Source organism: Cyclopterus lumpus, chromosome 15, assembly GCF_009769545.1.
Source record: "Cyclopterus lumpus isolate fCycLum1 chromosome 15, fCycLum1.pri, whole genome shotgun sequence".
NCBI classification, from domain to species: Eukaryota; Metazoa; Chordata; class Actinopteri; order Perciformes; family Cyclopteridae; genus Cyclopterus; species Cyclopterus lumpus.
In genome coordinates, this window is record NC_046980.1 from 18,045,767 (window position 1) to 18,063,953 (window position 18,187).

General features: G+C 44.0%; 1 protein-coding gene across 1 annotated transcript in view; it reads right to left on the bottom strand.

Annotated features, from left to right (window-relative positions):
* plpp4 (phospholipid phosphatase 4) overlaps positions 1-16,783 on the bottom strand; it is a 36,713-nt gene extending 19,930 nt beyond the window's left edge. The window contains exon 1 of the mRNA XM_034551455.1: positions 16,695-16,783. Coding sequence (XP_034407346.1) covers positions 16,695-16,783 — 89 coding nt within the window. The remainder of the gene's footprint in view (positions 1-16,694) is intronic.
* Positions 16,784-18,187: the final 1,404 nt, after the last annotated feature.

The window sequence follows — 18,187 nt, forward strand, 5'->3', positions numbered from 1 at the left end:
GATTTGTATAGGTACCTTCAAATGAGACACTATATTACAAACCATAAAGACAGACAGTTAGTCAAAAATATGTTATCAGTATAGCAGAAAATTGCTTTCCAACTAAAAACCACATCTCCCACATATATAGAAGGCTTACAGCTGACAAAACGCAAAATACATTGAACATCAAGGAAAAGTGGGAACAGGAATTAAATGTTATAATTGAAGATAAAACATGGGAAGATCAGTGCAACACATGTCATAAAGGAATCAATAGCCAATTGTGGAAAGAATTTGATTGGAAATTAAAAATCAGATATCTCATCAGAAATCTCATCATATGTGAAGGATCCTTTGGCTTCATTATGTTGGAGAAAATGTGGGAAAATAGGAGATCACACGCATATATTTTGGGACTGTCCAGTAGTCCAAGGGTTTGGAAAAATATAAAAAAAGAAATCGTTAAAATCATCGAAGTGGAGGTACCCTCAGATCCATTAATATTTCTGCTGGGATCTATACCAAAAGATTTAGGGGACACCGATCAGAGGTATATTTTGCATATACTTTTAATGACTGCCAGGAAAATGATAACTCTGAACTGGAAGGATGCAAAACCACCAAACATAACTCAGTGGAGACAGAGATTAAATCAGGTTCATACAATGGAAAAAATGACTGCAAAATTACAAATGACAATAGATATCCTCATAAGAAGATGGACCTGTGTTACATTATACCTAGTGTCGACATTAAACCTAGATACTACAACTGAGAGGGGTTGAGGTAACAAGACCGAGCAGTAACACTAGAATACCACTGCTAAGCAAATGTGTAAATCTGGGTCTGATATGAATGTCAGTTTGTTTTACTTTTTATTTCTTTTATTTCTTTCTCTTTTATTTAATTCCTTTTTTAAATTTTTTATTGTGTGCGTGCGTATATATGTATGTATGAGTATATGTGTGTATATATGTATGTGTATGTATATATGTATGTATATATGTATGTGTGTATATAAGGATATAGGACATCCTTCTCTCTTCGTTATGTATGTATATATATATATTAGTTTTTTGTTTGTGTTTAATGTCTTTTATTTTACTTTAGTTATTTACTTAGTTTCATTTTATATTTATTGCATATATAATTTAAATCATACTCAATTTAACTATACAGTCCTTCCCTCCCTCCTCATTGAACCGTGGAGTATATATGCAAAAGTATATACGTGTATGTGAGGGTAGGTGGATATGGATGGTCGTGTATGGGTGTGGGCATTTGTGGATGTCGATGTTCAAGTAGGTGGAGATTGGCATTTGTACTTGCTGTGGGATGGACTATGGATACTGATACTACTGCTTTGAGCGTACGCTGTTTTTTTTGTTGTGTTTATGTATTTAAATGTCAAGGATTGCTCTGTTTTGTTGAAAATGCAAAATAAAAAGTAAAAAAAAACAAAAAAAAACACATGGGACAACATTTTGGACTCAGGTGAGATATTTGATAAGACGATGCAGTTACAGATGGCAATGAACTCCTGAAATTTAACTATTTTCAGATTTTTTCACCACGTCCGTGTTTGCCGGGGATGATCGCTTTCATAAGGTAAAAATTTAAATGCCTGACGCGCGTAATAATATTCCTCCTACTTTTGGAGAATTTGTATCCAATCTCCTGCAACAAATCAATTCCGCCCTCAAAGGATTTGCCTTGGCTCGAGTTTCTTTTTGCCTCATCTCCTCTTTTCCAGCCGTGGACTTTATTAAAAAAAAGACTCCAACGTGGTTTCCGGTGCACTTTGAGGGCTCCAGGCTCCGAACGTAGTCAGAATTAATCAAGTCTTTCATCCTCGATTCTGTGGATAGAAGGACCTGGCCTTTGTGGAAACAAATTGTACTTCCATTGTAATTTACAGGCCGAGATAAAAGCGGTGGGGAGTGCAGCATTTACAGGCTGGTGACTGAAGCATTTGTGAGTGGGGAAGGAAGGACAATGCGAATTACAGTCGCATTAGCCCAGCTAATGTCAGTGCTTGGAGAGGTAATGGCATACGCAGCGTGTAACCCCAATTTATCGGCCTGGGATGTAACTGTAATCACATTGATTCAAAAGAGAGAGACGGAGGGGGTGGAAGGTGATGGTGGGCTGCATTTCAGCAGAAGTAAACTAACAACCGGCACATTAAGATGTTAAAAATTACTGCAAAACAGCTGAGTGATATTTGTTTTTTTTGCGTGGCTTTTGTTCATGGCTTCTTTGCACCTATTTCCTTCTGCTTATTTCCACGCTTCAAAACCTTTCAACACCTTCCGCTGATGACCATGAGAGCTACATAGAAGAGACAGAGACAAGGAAAGAAAGAGTTCGGCACCCACCATCGTTTCTCCAAAGCGCAGAACAAGAAGTGTATGAAAAGAGGCAAACTCTAATCAGTACTCTGTGTGAGACCCAAGGCCCCCTCACACGAACTCTGGCCAGAATAGATGAGCCCTTTAAGTGCTCGTAAAAACGAAGGCGCACAAAAAGCTCTGAACTCAGCAGCACCTGCTGGCTGCCTGGGGAGCACCTCATTCTGTTTTATCTGCTTCTGTTTGCTCTGTGTAGAGCCATTATTGAGCGAAGGCATAAGAATGGCTTCTTTAGGGGCAAAAACATTCTGGATTAACCAACATCCTCGCGGCTCCGTAGGCGAGTATGTGAAGATATTAGGATAACCCCTGATGGCCGACAATACATCAACAGTCTCGGCTTTAAAGATTTACATCTAACCCTTTTTCTAATTCGGGAACGTTTGAGCTTTTTGCCTCTTCCCTGTTCCTCTTCATCAAAGCTCCGCCATTGGGCCAATTTGTCATCACCAATTCCAATCCATCTCAGCTCAAGATGCATGTTCTAAATCTGTTGAGCGCAGCAGCCCCAGCCAAGGAAATTAAACTGAATCGCTGAAACACAACAAGGTTCAGCGCACACAACAGCGTCGAGACCAGTGCGAGCGGGTGGTTCGAGAGCTCTTGATTTGCAATGCACTGTGGGCAGAATCTGTGGCGATGGCCTTAGGAATACTTTACCTCTGCTGTGCCAACGTAACACAAGAAGAAGAAGGAAAAAAAAGGGACACAAAGTCAAGAAATTCCTCCTTAATGAGTTAGATATGCTGTGGAGCAATGATGCATGCAGAAGAGTGGAATAGTTTAAGCTGGATTAACTTCAGGCAAGCTCCCGATTTCACAAATCACAAAGTTTGAGAGAAATCTTGTGGCTCATGGGCTGTGTGTGTGTGTGTGTGTGTGTGTGTGTTGGTTGGTTGGTGTTCAGCCTATTGCAGATATATATCCAAACAGAACATCAATATTGATCGCATTATATCTGCTGGTGGCTGAGCCAAACACACAGAGAGGGGCCCCTTATTAAACTGCAGTCACGCAGCCGCAGGAGTGCAGGAGGGCCACGGAGCAGCTCTAACACCACATAGCAGACAAGACAGCGTGTGACCTTCACCTCTCAAGAGAAATGAGAAATACAAGGGGCGCTTTGCCATGTCCAACGACGGGGAGGTGCAGAGAGCCCAACGCAGAGCGAGAGGTCTGTGTCAAGAGTCGGCTTGGGCGAGTCTTGACCCTCTTAAGTGGTGAGGTGAAGCCGTTTTCCTCGCCCTTTTGCACTTCCCACCGGCGCCGTCCATAGTTACGACTGCCAAAGCGCCTGATGCAACCCAGAGAAACATTCAGAAGGGATGCAGGCCGGACGCATTGTGCAAGCTCACATTTGATTGCATTGGCTCTCTCTCTCGCTCTCTTTCTAGCTCTCTTTCTCACTCTTGTGGTGCACATTTGGCAATCCAGCAGCTCAGGGACTGAGGGGAGAAGAATTGGAGCTGACCATCTGCCAGATTGTGGGGCAGAATTTAAAATTACTTTTTTCCCCTCCCCCTTCAGATCAGAGGTGAGCAGTCATCACTGCCATGTCACTCCCCTACATATTACTCCAGTCATTAAATCATAGAGCAGGGAGCTAGTGAAAAAGTTACTTTACAAACTATTAAGATGAGAGGATGTCTGGAGCCCTGAGGGAAGTTCCCATCCTTCTCTGTTCGGTGCATCTTCTGGTTCATTTACCATTGGTAAATTCCCCTTCCTCCTCTTACACAGCATAAAATGAAGTGATGAAGAGAGAGAATGGTGGAGCAGACTGTTGGCTGGCTGAGTGGCGGGTGGCAGCCCGTCTGTGTGGACAACAACAGCGATGTTTATCGTCAAAGGTGCTATGTTATGAGGGTGATGACATAGCGCATATATATTAATGTTTGCATGGAGAACCAGAAGCAGAAAAGCCTGAGAAGTAGTAACATGAGTGGACATTATTTTCATGTTACAAGTGGAACAGCATTCTCATGGAATTTGAAGAAAAGGTACAAATTAAATGGAGCCATTTTGGGAAATGAGCGTGTTCTCTTTCTAGAGGAAAGCTCACCAGTGATCCATTAGCTTAGCATCAAGATTGAAAACTCTGTCCAAAAGTAACACAATCTGCACCAGCACCTTTAAAAACACCTTATATCTAGTGGAGAGCGGTATTGATCTTCTCAATGACAAGAAAGCAAATAAGCAGATTCCCCGAGTCCACGTTCTGGAATCCACCACTCTGTGTCGTACTAACCTGGTAAAGTGAATCCATTAGGCATATATAAATGGCTACATTTTCACAGAGCACATCAGCTCACGTCAGCTTTTACGCAATTCTGCGCCTGAGAAATGTGCTGTCACAATGTTATTTAAAAAAATTCATAATGATTGGTGGATGGGAGTCACAGCAGGTGAGCCGAGGTTTCTCACAAATCCGCAACTTACACAGTCAACACTGCTGGAAGGAAAAAAGTAGCACAACACAGGTTTTTGCTTAAGTTTCCCTTTCTTAAAAATTCTGTTCCTGCAAAATCTCATTTAACTCCTCTGGCACGGCTGGTTTAAAATACAGACATTACTGAGTATCTGACATAGAATGAAGCGCTGCTGCAGCTCGATCAGAGGTGAGTCACAGTGGAAAAAGAAGGGAGCCGACTGACTGAGGATGTGTTCTTGATTAAATTAGGTGGCTTTATTTCATTCATATTGGACCCGCAGACCAGAGGACAGCGATGCAGCCTTGACAACTAATACGTGATGTTGATTGTCGGGGGACTGGAGATAACTGCGATATTTAGGCGCAGAGGTTTCAATCAGGCTACAATCTACCTGGAGGATTCTAATTGGATTACAGAGACCGAAAATGATCTTTTCAGAAAAAAAAAAACCTTTTTCTGATGGAATTGGAGTACCCTGCAGGGGAATTTGTGGAAACAGAAGTTATCAAGCTTGGAGGTCCAGTTGAGTGACTGGTTATGGCGATGGGTTTCAAATTTTAAGTTGGGAGACGGCACTGAGACCAGAGGACTGAGGTCTGTAGGCTGAGGCAGCGCTGTGCCTCTGAGCAGTTAGAAAAAAAGAAAAGGAAAACAGATGAGTAAATTAAATATTCAATAAACAAAAATCACACACCTTTATGTTTAATATCCTCATCTGAATTCCCCATACAACAAGCTGCATATCTAATGTAATCATATTCGATCGACATAATTACCGGGGAGTTGTTCACAAAGACGTTATGTATCTTTTCCTCGAGGCGTCTCAGACTGTACTCTGCTCTGCAAGTCAGAATTGCGTGAGTGCAATAAATGTCACGTCGGCCTTCTCTCTGTCTCGGTTTGTGTTGGTGGGTTACAGTCACGGCCTCGGCCGAACGTGTGAGGAATGCACAGCACCGGTCCTGTCATAGGCGGCAGGGGCGGGAAAGATTCTGAGTGACACTCAGCTAGCGCCGGCCTCCCTGGAGAGATATCCCTTCTACATTTGGCAAAAGGGGAGGGAGAAAGAGAGAGAAAAGGAAACGACATCGCTTATCACGCGACACTCAGATGGAAAACTGCGGTGTCATTTAAATTTTAATCACCCATTCACACTGGACGATTGAGAAATGTTTGCTAAAGAAGCCCGTTTCTATGTGAATGCAACGAGGGGCCAGCTTGGTCAGCCTGCAGGTGTCTGTCTGCGATAAAGGTCCCAGAGACACGTTGAGAAAGGTCAGAGGCACACATTTGAGACAGGCATTGGGGAACGCAGTGGTCTGAAGCTGGCAGGACATGGCCGAAGGGACAGAGGGATTGGGGGAAGCATGTTGGTAATGGTGGTCTGTGTGTGTGTGTGTGTGTGTGTGTGTGTTTGTATGTGTGTGGAGGGAGGGGGGGGGGGTCGTGGCGAGATAAGTTTCCAGCCCACAGCAGGAGGGAATCGAGGCTGATGGCCTCTCCAAATGCTTCGCAGGTCCAGGGCTCATATTCATTGAGCTTTGGCTTTTTACCGGCCCATTGGAGTCGGTTCGTCAGATCGAGTTGGGCTTTCTCTCGCTCCTTTGTCCACCCTCGGATGCTGCACATAAACCAGTGTGGTGCACAGGAGTTGTTCTGTAATGGAGCGTTGTAGTTCACTATTCTGCCTTTAGCTGACTTTGCATCTCATAAACATGAAGCCATTCTTTGCATGTGCTTTCCAACTCGGACTGATGGCGAGTATGATCAATCTCATCATCTAACAAACAGGACTTTGTCCCACGATGCTGAGCTACTTCTTTCACTCTGAATTACAGTAGAGGGCAGAAGGAGTGTGTAACAGGTTTGAGTCTTGAGCAGGCACAAAAAAGGGCAACACACACACACGATCTTTAGGGCAGAAACTCGTTTTATTCATTTCAGTCCCGTTTCCGCTTCCGAACGCTCCAGGCATCCGCTACCCGCTCTCCTTCCTCGTTCTCCAGCTACTCCTGGTCTTATATGGAAGACACAAAAAACACCCAATTGACCCCAGCTGAGGCTCATTACACATCACGCCACCGTTACCCAAACCACACCAGCTGAGCCTAACCACACCATCAACAGTATTTTTAAAATGCGTCATGTTTTGGCAACATTTCCTTCTATTGAGGCAACCATATATGAAAACAATATCATCTCATTCTGTTCAAGTGATTTCAAATGAGCTAGTACTAAGTAAGCAGCAATACTTGATGTTTTAGATCGACACGCTGCTGTCAAACTCTACAAACATGATGCATAAACAACTGTTTATAAGCAGCGCTGATTTGTTGTGTGGTGGATTGTTCCTTTAATAATCAAACAATGTGCACCCGCTGTATTTAAGTTTATTCCAGCTGCTTTAGATAAACCACACTCAGACCTGCTCCGGTGCACATAATGAATTATGCTGCTAAATAATTGACACCTGTGGTTAGCTCAGATGTTAAGGTGTCTATGGTCAGCTCAGAGGTTAAGGTTTCTGTGGTCAGCTCAGAGGTTAAGGTGTCTGTGGTCAGCTCAGAGGCTAAGGTGTCTGTGGTCAGCTCAGATGTTAAGGTGTCTGTGGTCAGCTCAGAGGTTAAGGTGTCTGTGGTCAGCTCAGAGGTTAATGTGTCTGTGGTCAGATAAGAGATTAAGGTGTCTGTGATCAGCTCAGATGTTAAAGTGTCTGTGGTCAGCTCAGAGGTTGAGGTGTCTGTGTGCAGCTCAGAGGTTAAGGTGTCTGTGGTCAGCTCAGAGGTTAAGGTGTCTGTGGTCAGCTCAGAGGTTAAGGTGTCTGTGGTCAGCTCAGAGGTTAAGGTGTCTGTGATCAGCTAAGATGTTAAGGTGTCTGTGGTCAGCTCAGAGGTTAAGGTGTCTGTGATCAGCTCAGATGTTAAGGTGTCTGTGGTCAGCTCAGAGGTTGAGGTGTCTGTGATCAGCTCAGATGTTAAGGTGTCTGTGGTCAGCTCAGAGGTTGAGGTGTCTGTGATCAGCTCAGATGTTATGGTGTCTGTGGTCAGCTCAGAGGTTGAGGTGTCTGTGATCAGCGCAGATGTTAAGGTGTCTGTGGTCAGCTCAGAGGTTGAGGTGTCTGTGATCAGCTCAGATGTTAAGGTGTCTGTGGTCAGCTCAGAGGTTGAGGTGTCTGTGATCAGCTCAGATGTTATGGTGTCTGTGGTCAGCTCAGAGGTTGAGGTGTCTGTGATCAGCGCAGATGTTAAGGTGTCTGTGGTCAGCTCAGAGGTTGAGGTGTCTGTGATCAGCGCAGATGTTAAGGTGTCTGTGGTCAGCTCAGAGGTTAAGGTGTCTGTGGTCAGCTCAGAGGTTAAGGTGTTTGTGTGTGCAGCTCAGAGCGAGCACCTCAAGGTGCACTGATCACTGTGAACAACTGCCATACCATGACAGTAAAAGAGTGTAAACTCTAAATAGGTAGAATACAGTTGTTGTAACAGTGAGATACTGTTATTACTAAATATGTTGCACTTATTTTTTATATAAAATACATTGTACCACTGTTGAATGTACAGCTAACACTATTATTTGACCGTGTTTCAAATCTCAGCAGAAGCCACTGTACTTGTGCGGTTGAGCTTGTGGGTGCTTTTCCTTGCGTGTGGCGTTCATGAAGTCAGGTATAACGGAGACAAGAGGAATGGAGGGAGGGCGGCGAGATTCACGCAGGGACCCCCTGATCACTCACTGGGGCCCGGGACACAAGGCCGACATTCATCAGTGCTTTCGTGCTCATTGTTCATGTCGAATTTGACAGCGACAAGAGAAAGAGATTCCAGCTAGTAGATGTGTCCTTGAGCAAGACACTTAACCCTGAATTGCCCCCCGTAGCTGTGTCTACGATGTGTAAGTCGCTTTGTAATGTAATGTAATAACATACACAAACAGATAACCGTGTATGCATTTTGTCAAACTGCACACACACACAAACACCAAAATTACACAGAAAATCCGATACACAAATACTGTCTTTTTCTTAGGAACATGAACAAACACAGAGTGATGATCTACTTTCATGGAGCTATAATCAGTTACAATACATCTGCCAATCTGGAACGTGTCTGTATTGAATGTTCTCTCACTGTGACGCTCTCCCTGAGTCAGGCTGCTTAAGTTTCATTGGCCACGGCTTGAATTTTATTTTTTTCTCTGTCCTGGTTATTTGTTTTGTTTTCTGCCAACCACTCTTCTCTCTGAGATGAGTTTGGCTGCCATTTGGATTTCCTTTCCAGAAAATTTACCATTTCATCTTTGATTTTTTTCCCGTTTTTTTCTCATTATATTGAGGACGATGATGTTGTTTTAGGAGCTTGCTCAATTTGCATGAGCGAATAAACAATGCCCGCTGATAGAAATACTCCCTCAGCGCATGCACGTACAGTGATGCGTGGATGAAACCCTGTTCTGCTACTGTTTTCTTTTATTCCTTTAGGGGAACAGCTTGGTGGAGCAATGTGGGGCTTGTAGCCGCAGAATATTGCGGAATATTTGCACTTTTTACGAGGACACAATCATCACCACAAACAAATGCCATGAATCCGCTTGGAAGTCAGAAAGAGAAAACGTCTCATCACCCAAGAACTTGGTTGAGGATCATCATGTTTTAACGTTTCTCTTCAGTATCAAATCAGTGATAGCCGTCTGTACATCCAAGGCTACATTGCAGAAAGGAAATGCTCATTAATAATTCAGCACTTTTTTTTATGGTCCCAATGTTATTAAAATGGAAGCTAAAAACCCTTTGGTCCATGTATAGTATAGCTTATACGGTGCAGCCTGAAGGTCCTGTACACCCCCCCCCCAAACAGGTTTTCAGATATTACAACTGGACCTTTGCTCTGGTTGAAGGAGGGCAAAGCTATGCAGGAGTTGCACTAATGACAACAGAGCTAATAAAGAAAGAGGGAGAGAGATGTCAGTTAAGCCCAGCAATAATCAGCAATCATTGAGAAGTCACCAGGAGAATTTGGAGATTGCCTAACTTACACAACTATAATCATAGTCGAGCAGTCATCCTGTGGAGCGTCCGCCGTTCAAGTTTCCCTTTCGACTAGCAGCTTAAAAATCGCTGTGTGTGTGTCGAAATATAATGAGCTATTAAGGTGGAGGGTCTTGGCTTTCATTTGGTCAATAACACCCACGTCTGTTCCCAGCAGTCAGCAAACTTGTAAAGCTGATAGAAATTGAATGAACACGAAAGACAATGGCTGGTGACCTTACAAGTTATAAAAGTTGCCAGGGATGTGTCTCTACCTCTTTACTCAACCGTTGAGTGGAACATAAAGTGTTTGCCGTGTATTGTTCACCTCGCTGTGGCAAAAAAAGAAGAAGTGAACTATGACTGCATTGTCCAAACTTCACCAAGGAAAAAGTCTGGTCTGACAGCAAAACCCAGGGGCCTGAGAGGGAGACACACAAATACACACACACACACACACACACACACACACACACACACACTTTACACTGCTCGTTATATATTTTTACATTTGGGCCAGGAGACATTTGTGGACAAAGACTCTTTCATCTCCTCAGCCCCTCGTCTGTCTTTTTACAGATAAGAGTATGAAATGACAGTAATGGGGCAGATCTAAAGGAAATACCTAAGAAAAGGGGCAGTGGAGGGAGGAAGTGACAGTCAGAGAGAGAGAGAGAGAGAGAGAGAGAGAGAGAGCGAGTGGACCAGAATAGAAACATCACGACAGGAGGAAGTGTAAAGCAGTGCCGGAACTGTCACTTTCACCCTCCGTCCACACCTCCGAGGTCTACGACATTACCCCATCAGCTCAGTCTCCACCTGCTTAGCGCCAGCTGAGATCCAACTATTTCATCATGATGGGGACATTTTTGCAGAACATTTCTCGACAAATGGATCGTCCGCAGCACATAATACCATATAGTCGGTCAATATACTTTTATTGCCAATTGGTTGTTAAAGTGTTATCTATTATTCTTGACAGAATATCTGCGCCCCAGTAAGAATTTCTAACCAAAAGGATCAGCATTGTAAAATGTAATTGTGTTATAATAACAGTTCAATTCTATCATATAATGTTCCAGCTAAAGAATACCAATTAAGAAATGCCCACGAGCATAAGCACAACCCTCACTGTGACCGCAGTGTTATTGACGGGATTCTTGATGAATGCCCCCTGTAAATATGCCTGATTCTTTATGTTCACTTCACTTCTTAGTGAGAGCTATGTGGGCCAGGGAATAGATAGATTTGGGTGAAGGCTGCCATGGAATGTGAGAGATGAACGGGCAACTGAGTGCAGTTGCAACTAGACAAGCAGTGGTGATAACTAAGTACTTTGCTTTTAAAATGGTGAGGTACAGTACATTATCACCTTTATTGTATTTGACAGCTATAGTTACTGGTTACTTTGCAGATTCAGATTTGGAATATAATGTACTATTTTTGCTGCCAAGGGGACCATGCGATCTGTGTGTGTGTGTGTGTGTGTGTGTGTGTGCGCGCGTGAGTGTGTGCGTGCGTGAATCTGTGAGTGAGTGACTGCAACTCATTGTCTGTCCGTGGTCAATCTTGCATTCTGCTGCAGCAAACAAAACTGGCCCTCCATATTTTGGAAGGACAGTTTTGGCGGCATGCTTGATGACCTCTCATAGTCTCTCACTTTCTCGAGACACCTTTGATTTCCTGTGTTATACTCGCGGTATGCCGCTGTTAGGCGGCCAGGCAGCTCGATTCATCAATTTTGTTTTGGCAAGATTTTACAATCTCAAAGCTATGCATCCAATACCAGTGGAGGCATTGACTGTCTTATTATGTTTCTGCCCACCATATTGTATCACCATATAATGGATAAGTTGACCTCCAGGGGCAACCGCAGTAAACACAGTTTTCTTTGAAGAAGAAACGGTGAAAAGAACACACGGAGAGCAACTGAGCGATCGGGTGCCCACGGAGGGATAAAGAGACGGGGTTGGATGGATGACAGCATCGACAGAGAGACATAATGAGCTGATCAAACGATTGCGGGGAATGAAATGCTTAGAGCGGTGACAGACTGGGCTGTTAGGGAATCCCTGGTCTTGCTGTGATAGTCGGCTGCCTCTGCTCTCATTGGAATAATGGTCGTTTCTGCCGAGGCACCTGCAGAGTTTGCTGAACCACACTATCAATCTGCTAAACACAAACAGCTCTGTCGATCCTTTCTTTACATAAATAGTCTTCTCTCTCTGCCGTGGCCTTTTTTTGTTTCTGCATCCACAGACTCTGGAAAGATTCTGGATTCATCATGGTCACTAAACAAATCCTTTAAAAAAACTAATACTCTCAGGACTCAGACAGCCGGCCTCCCTCCGACTTTTCGTGTGGATTATTTTCAGTTCAACATTCAAGTGGATTTACCTGGTGAGAGCTCTTTTCCCTTCCCCTGGATTAGAAGCGAGTTTTTTGTTTTATTGGGTTTGATGTTCAATCACCTGTGGACTAAGGGACACTTTGAGTTTTTTGTGTTTTTTTCCAAGTGACTTGTTGCGTTCCAAAATAAACTATGCCGTGTGTTCGGCTAAACTGAGCTTTGCCTGTGCTTGGGGTCAGAGACAAACCATAACAAACACCTCATTGTTTTGTACTGTAACCTCATGCTTTCTCCAGTACCTGTCGAATTATCTTTCTTTTGTTTGCTTTAACTGGATGTACTTGAACAGACTGACGATTTTAAAAAGGCTACTAAGTTATTAATCAGGTTGATTTTACAAGTCCAGCAATGGATGTTGGCTCTGTGCTGTTTCAGATAGGGATCAACGAGTGGACATTCCTGGAGGCCGCATGTTTTCCCGTCATTGTTATCCCTTCGTCTCTGGTTAATTTGTGTCAACAGCATCCAATCAGAAAAGTGTTTCTATGATGCCACAGTCAAGCCTGCAGTCTCAATTTTTACTTCATCTCCCAATATAATGAAGGTTACAGATTGGATGACCTGTGATTCAGTGCTCTGATGTTAGCTGCCAAAATTAAGAAACGCAGCAGCAGCACGAGAATGCGCTTTAATAGTCAAACAGACAAGCAGCAGATTACTCCAGTTGTTTCTGACCGCAGTAGAACAGCAGAATCAAAGCGACAAAAGGTGTGCGAGCAACACAAGCATACATCGGAGTCCTCTTTCCCACCGCCTGATGCTGGATGTGGCACTTTCTTCCTCAGTGGCTCATTTTCAGCTCTTTCTATTAACGTGATCTTGTTTGCTTGCAGTTTATGCCTATGGATATGGGAGCTATTTGGAACATAACCATGTAGACCTGTGAGATAAAACAAAGAGCTGAAAGCTTCACAGCTGTGTGAAGTGCATATTTGGGGAGATGGGGATTGTCAGTATTAGCAATCCTTTCATATTGCAGGGATTAATATTAAACACTGTTTAAAGGAGCTTTAAAGTGGCACTCACACCTGTGGCTGAACAGTATTTCTCAGGAAATATCTTTACTGACATCCATATATTAAATATCACTGGACTATGTTAAACATTTCTGTGGGTGAAGTTTGAGTAAATGTATAAGAATATGTTGGTGTCAGTACATTACATTTAGAATCCTTCAAATCCTACAATAGTTATTTAATGTATTTATAATATTCTGTAATTACTTCTCAACATATTGGAGTTTTTCATCGGTAGTGGGGGAGTCTGCCATTCCCACACTAAATTCAGATTTAACACAACACCCTGCTGCTGCTTCCCATCAAATGCGTCCAACTGGCAAGACACAGGGTGGCTTTTATTGTTACATTACATTACATGTCATTTAGCTGACGCTTTTATCCAAAGCGACTTACAATCATGTTACATTCATACACTGTAGACACAGCTACAGGAAACAACTCAGGGTTAAGTGTCTTGCTCAAGGACTGCGGGGATTAAACCGCCAACCCCCTGATTGAAAGACGGACCTGCTAGCCACTAACCCACAGTCGCCCCCTATTGTCAAGCAGTCACAGAAAATGCAATGTATTTGTCACTGTGGTTCGCAAGTTTTGTTCTCGATATTATTTTGTCAGCCGATGCTTTTCAAATTAAAAATAAAAATAACTAAATAAGGGGGTAGCTAATGAAACGAGATGGAGCAGCCACAGTGAACTGTTTAATGAAGGGCGTAACAGCAGAGGCCCTCGTGACACTGTAACCAATCCTCTTCAAAGACATTTCCTCCTCAAAAACTGAAGGCCCCCATCCTCAACATGCATGCTAAACAATCCGCTTATTCTTAAACAGTACGAGGCCTTGACATTATACTCTTCCCCCAACATCTGGACAGGCTTTCTGAGACTTGCCAAGGTTTTGGGCCATATCCCAGGGATGCTCCTAAGCCTTCCTCCGAGAGGAGAGGATGCTTTGCAGTGAGCTGAAAATTCGTTTTTGAGGGATGACCAGTGACGTCTTAGCGCGCACGACTCATTTGACGACGACCAGATCATCACCTCTAAAATTCCGGTCTCCTGTTGTTCCTTGAGCCAGCATTGTAATACGTACAGGCTTATTCAAGTGTCCAGCAATGTGCTGAAGCACAGATACTGTTGATTGATTTAGGACACGAGCTCAGCCACACAACCACTCAAGGGAGAAATGGCTTCTTGGGTATTTGTCGACGCTCTCGCTTGTTTTGCTCCGGCTTACAAGTAAAGTGAAAAGGCACCCATCTCATTATCCTCTCTTTCTGTGCTTAGAAAAAAAAAAACTTGTTCTCATGCAGTTAATCAGCTTTTGTTGGTTTTCCCCCCCATTTTGTTTAATGTCAAAGATCTATTTCCATTTAGATTAAATGTTTTGCTTCGCTATGGTGAGATGTGTGACTCCTGGAGTGCCCACCGAGCTACGATGACTGCATGGCATTCGCTGTTTGATGGCACAGGGGCCCGTTGCACACTTGGCCCGTTGCTTAAGGTCAGCGCACCTCCTGAGGCCTGGGACCGGCAGGCAGCTTGGCAAGCGCGGGCAAATAAAAAGTAAGGCAAGTCATCTTTGACAAAATGTGTCTGTGAATAATGAATCATGGTTTATCCAGAAAGAGCAGGGTGCAGACAGGGTTTACTGTGTGGCGGAGAGAAACAAGTTATTCAATCAGAACCGAAGAACTTGCACATATCTCTTGCTGAAGATGCCTTTCTGGTGCATTCATATCTGTTTATGAGCCCAAACTAAAGGATTAAGGAACTCCATTTCAACATCCCTTGATGTATGAAGGAATATAAACAGCAACTGAAAGATGGGTTCTTTTTTTCTTCCAAATGTAATACTGAGCTGTAGAGGTAGAAAGCAATCAGATTAAAAAACAGTATAGAAGCAAGATTGTAAATGAGCAATGACGTGAGGAAAGACACACGGATAAGGGGTATTACATCGAGACCAAGCAGACATGAAACTGCCCTTTGTAACCTCGATGAAGAAAAATAAATAAAAATCAGATTCTAGTTGACCCCAATTATCCTGCCTTCAACTCAGGCTTCGAGGTGTGACCAGAACAGGGAACCGCTGCCCCGCAGGGGGCCAGAGAACAGCCCTCGTGCTGATCCGTCAGGCGAAAAGCTAGCTCAATAATTACAGCGGGTCCCAAGGAAATCTATTAGACCAAATGCTCCCTCTGTCAAAACGCATGATAGTTCTGTTGGTGTCAAAGAAAGCTCTCAGTCGTAAGCACAAAGCCCAAAATACCATTAGCCACAAAATCAATTTTTTTAATTTGTGGCTCCGTGTTTCACCAGCATGTCTGTGTCACACAGATAAAGAATAACTTGGATGTGGAACCAAAATCGTTCTGTGTAATGAGGGCACTACTGTACTACTGTGAGGCAGGTCAAGTTTACTGAAGATGCCTCTTCACCAACACGGCTTACTCGCCTTCAGCGGGCTTTCTGTGTAAACCTCGATTCATCACAGCGATCAAGGACTTTGTGACAGGGGGGGCTTCGGAGGCAGCATAATACAGCAAGCAAGTTGATGATGATGATGGTATTGTGTGAAATGTATTTATTTATTTGTTCATGTGTGTGTGTGTGGCTTAGAGCACTCCATGACGCAATAGCAAATCAGCTACAGATGTGGGTCTCACCGAGGGGCTGCATCATGCTCTTTGGTCTGATCCCTCCAGGTGAGTTCTTGGCTAATCATTTTAAAGGGTGGCAGCAGCGCACACATACAGCCGGACTACTTAGCCCGATAACGACAGCGTGTGCATGCAGTGCTGATTTCTTTCTTTCTTTCTTCTTTGTGTTTTTCTCCTTCAGATATAATGAGAGAGAGAGCATGCGATGTGTGAGTCATGTCAGATAACATGGACCTGGAGGCGTTTTATTAGATCACATGAAGTAGAGAGTAAATAAATATGAAACAATTGAAGACACAATGCCCCCAGAGGCTATAGACAAACAATTAATAATGTGTATTTCTGTTAGTTTTGAAGCCTGCGTCTGAGAGGCACAACCTTATCGCAAGGTTAATAATTAATACAAAAATAAAAATAGAAAGTATACTGCACACAGATATGTCAAAATGTGAAGTGGTCAAATAAGCGATAATCTAGGCTATAACATGACTCATCAGAGAATACGTGTCACGCTGATTCGTGACGTGAAATAAAATGCTCAACTTGTTTTTGTTTTTTTGCAACCTGTTACCGCAGCGTCTGTTCAGCGGCGATCGCTCCTGTTAACTGCGGCTCAACACGCAGCAGAGACCGCGGACAGCGCCGCATCGCCGCCAGATGAACCTGAACGCAGCAGTTCAGTGTCTCAAGCATGTTACTAAACACACACACACACATCATGTCATCGGGGCCGGATGCCAGATTTCCGAGACTTTGCAATACTTACACGAAAACTCCGAAAAGCAGAACTCGGATGCCGATCTCCAAAGCCAGCTGCCGCACGTTTTTCCTTCGGTCCGGAGGCGACACGTTCATGGTGCTCGCGGTAATCCAGCCAAGTGAAGTAGACAGAAAAGACAAAGGCGGCCCCGGTCAGTCGTGAGTTTTTTTCTTTTCTTTTTTTCTTCTTTTCACTTTGTAATCCACCTTAAGAAAGCGAGTGCTTCCCGGTAGCGGTGCTCCCTCTAATCACGCGCGTCTACATCGCGACTCGTACGACACCTGAAGCGGTCTTCTCCCCCCCACCAACCTCCTTCTCTCCTTCTCCTCGCCTTTGCCTGTCTACGCTGCTCTCCGTCTGCTTCAGTAGCCTCGGGCGGTTTTTTAAAATTTATTATTGCAACCCTGTTGGTCGACAGCTGCTGCTATACCGAGTGGAAGTATCCTTCCTCCACTCCATCAATTACTTCAACCGGGTTGGAGTTCGGAGTAGCCTAGATTTGGGAAAACATGAGAGGTATGGGTGAGTGGTGAGGGTGGGGAGAGTGATGGGAGATCTCTCTCCCACTCGCTCTCTCTCGCTCTCCCATCCCTTGGCTTCACTTTGGAGAATCCACTATAATTCTCTGGAACACACCACTGAGGATTTCACAGGGTGGCGGGTAAAAATGCAAAAAAGTGTTCCTTTCCAGTTAATGCCACGTGATGAACTGAATGTCCTCTTGTCTGGTCTGAAGCCACAAGAGAGACGTTGCATCTCATAAACTGGATGTACATTGTCACGTCGACACAAACAAAGGTGAAGTGTAGGCGTTCATTGTCACAAAGACACAAACAAAGGTGACGGTGTAGGCGTTCAATGTCTCGACGACACGAACAAAGGTGACGGTGTAGGCGTTCATTGTCACAAAGACACAAACAAAGGTGACGGTGTATGCGTTCATTGTTACGGCGACACGAACAAAGGTGACGGTGTAGGCGTTAATTGTCACGACAACACGAACAAAGTTGACGGTGTATGCGTTCATTGTCACGGCGACACAAACAAAGTTGACGGTGTAGGCGTCCATTGTCACGGCGACACGAACAAAGGTGACGTGTAGGCGTTCATTGTCACGACGACACAAACAAAGTTGACGGTGTAGGCGTTCATTGTCACGGCGACACAAACAAAGTTGACGGTGTAGGCGTTCATTGTCACCGCGACACGAACAAAGGTGACGTGTAGGCGATCATTGTCACGACGACACAAACAAAGGTGACGGTGTAGGCGTTCATTGTCACGGCGACACAAACAAAGTTGACGGTGTAGGCGTTCATTGTCACCGCGACACGAACAAAGGTGACGTGTAGGCGATCATTGTCACGACGACACAAACAAAGGTGACGGTGTAGGCGTTCATTGTCTCGACGACACGAACAAAGGTGACAGTGTAGGCGTTCATTGTCACGATGAGACAAACAAAGGTGACGGTGTAGGCGTTCATTGTCACGACACAA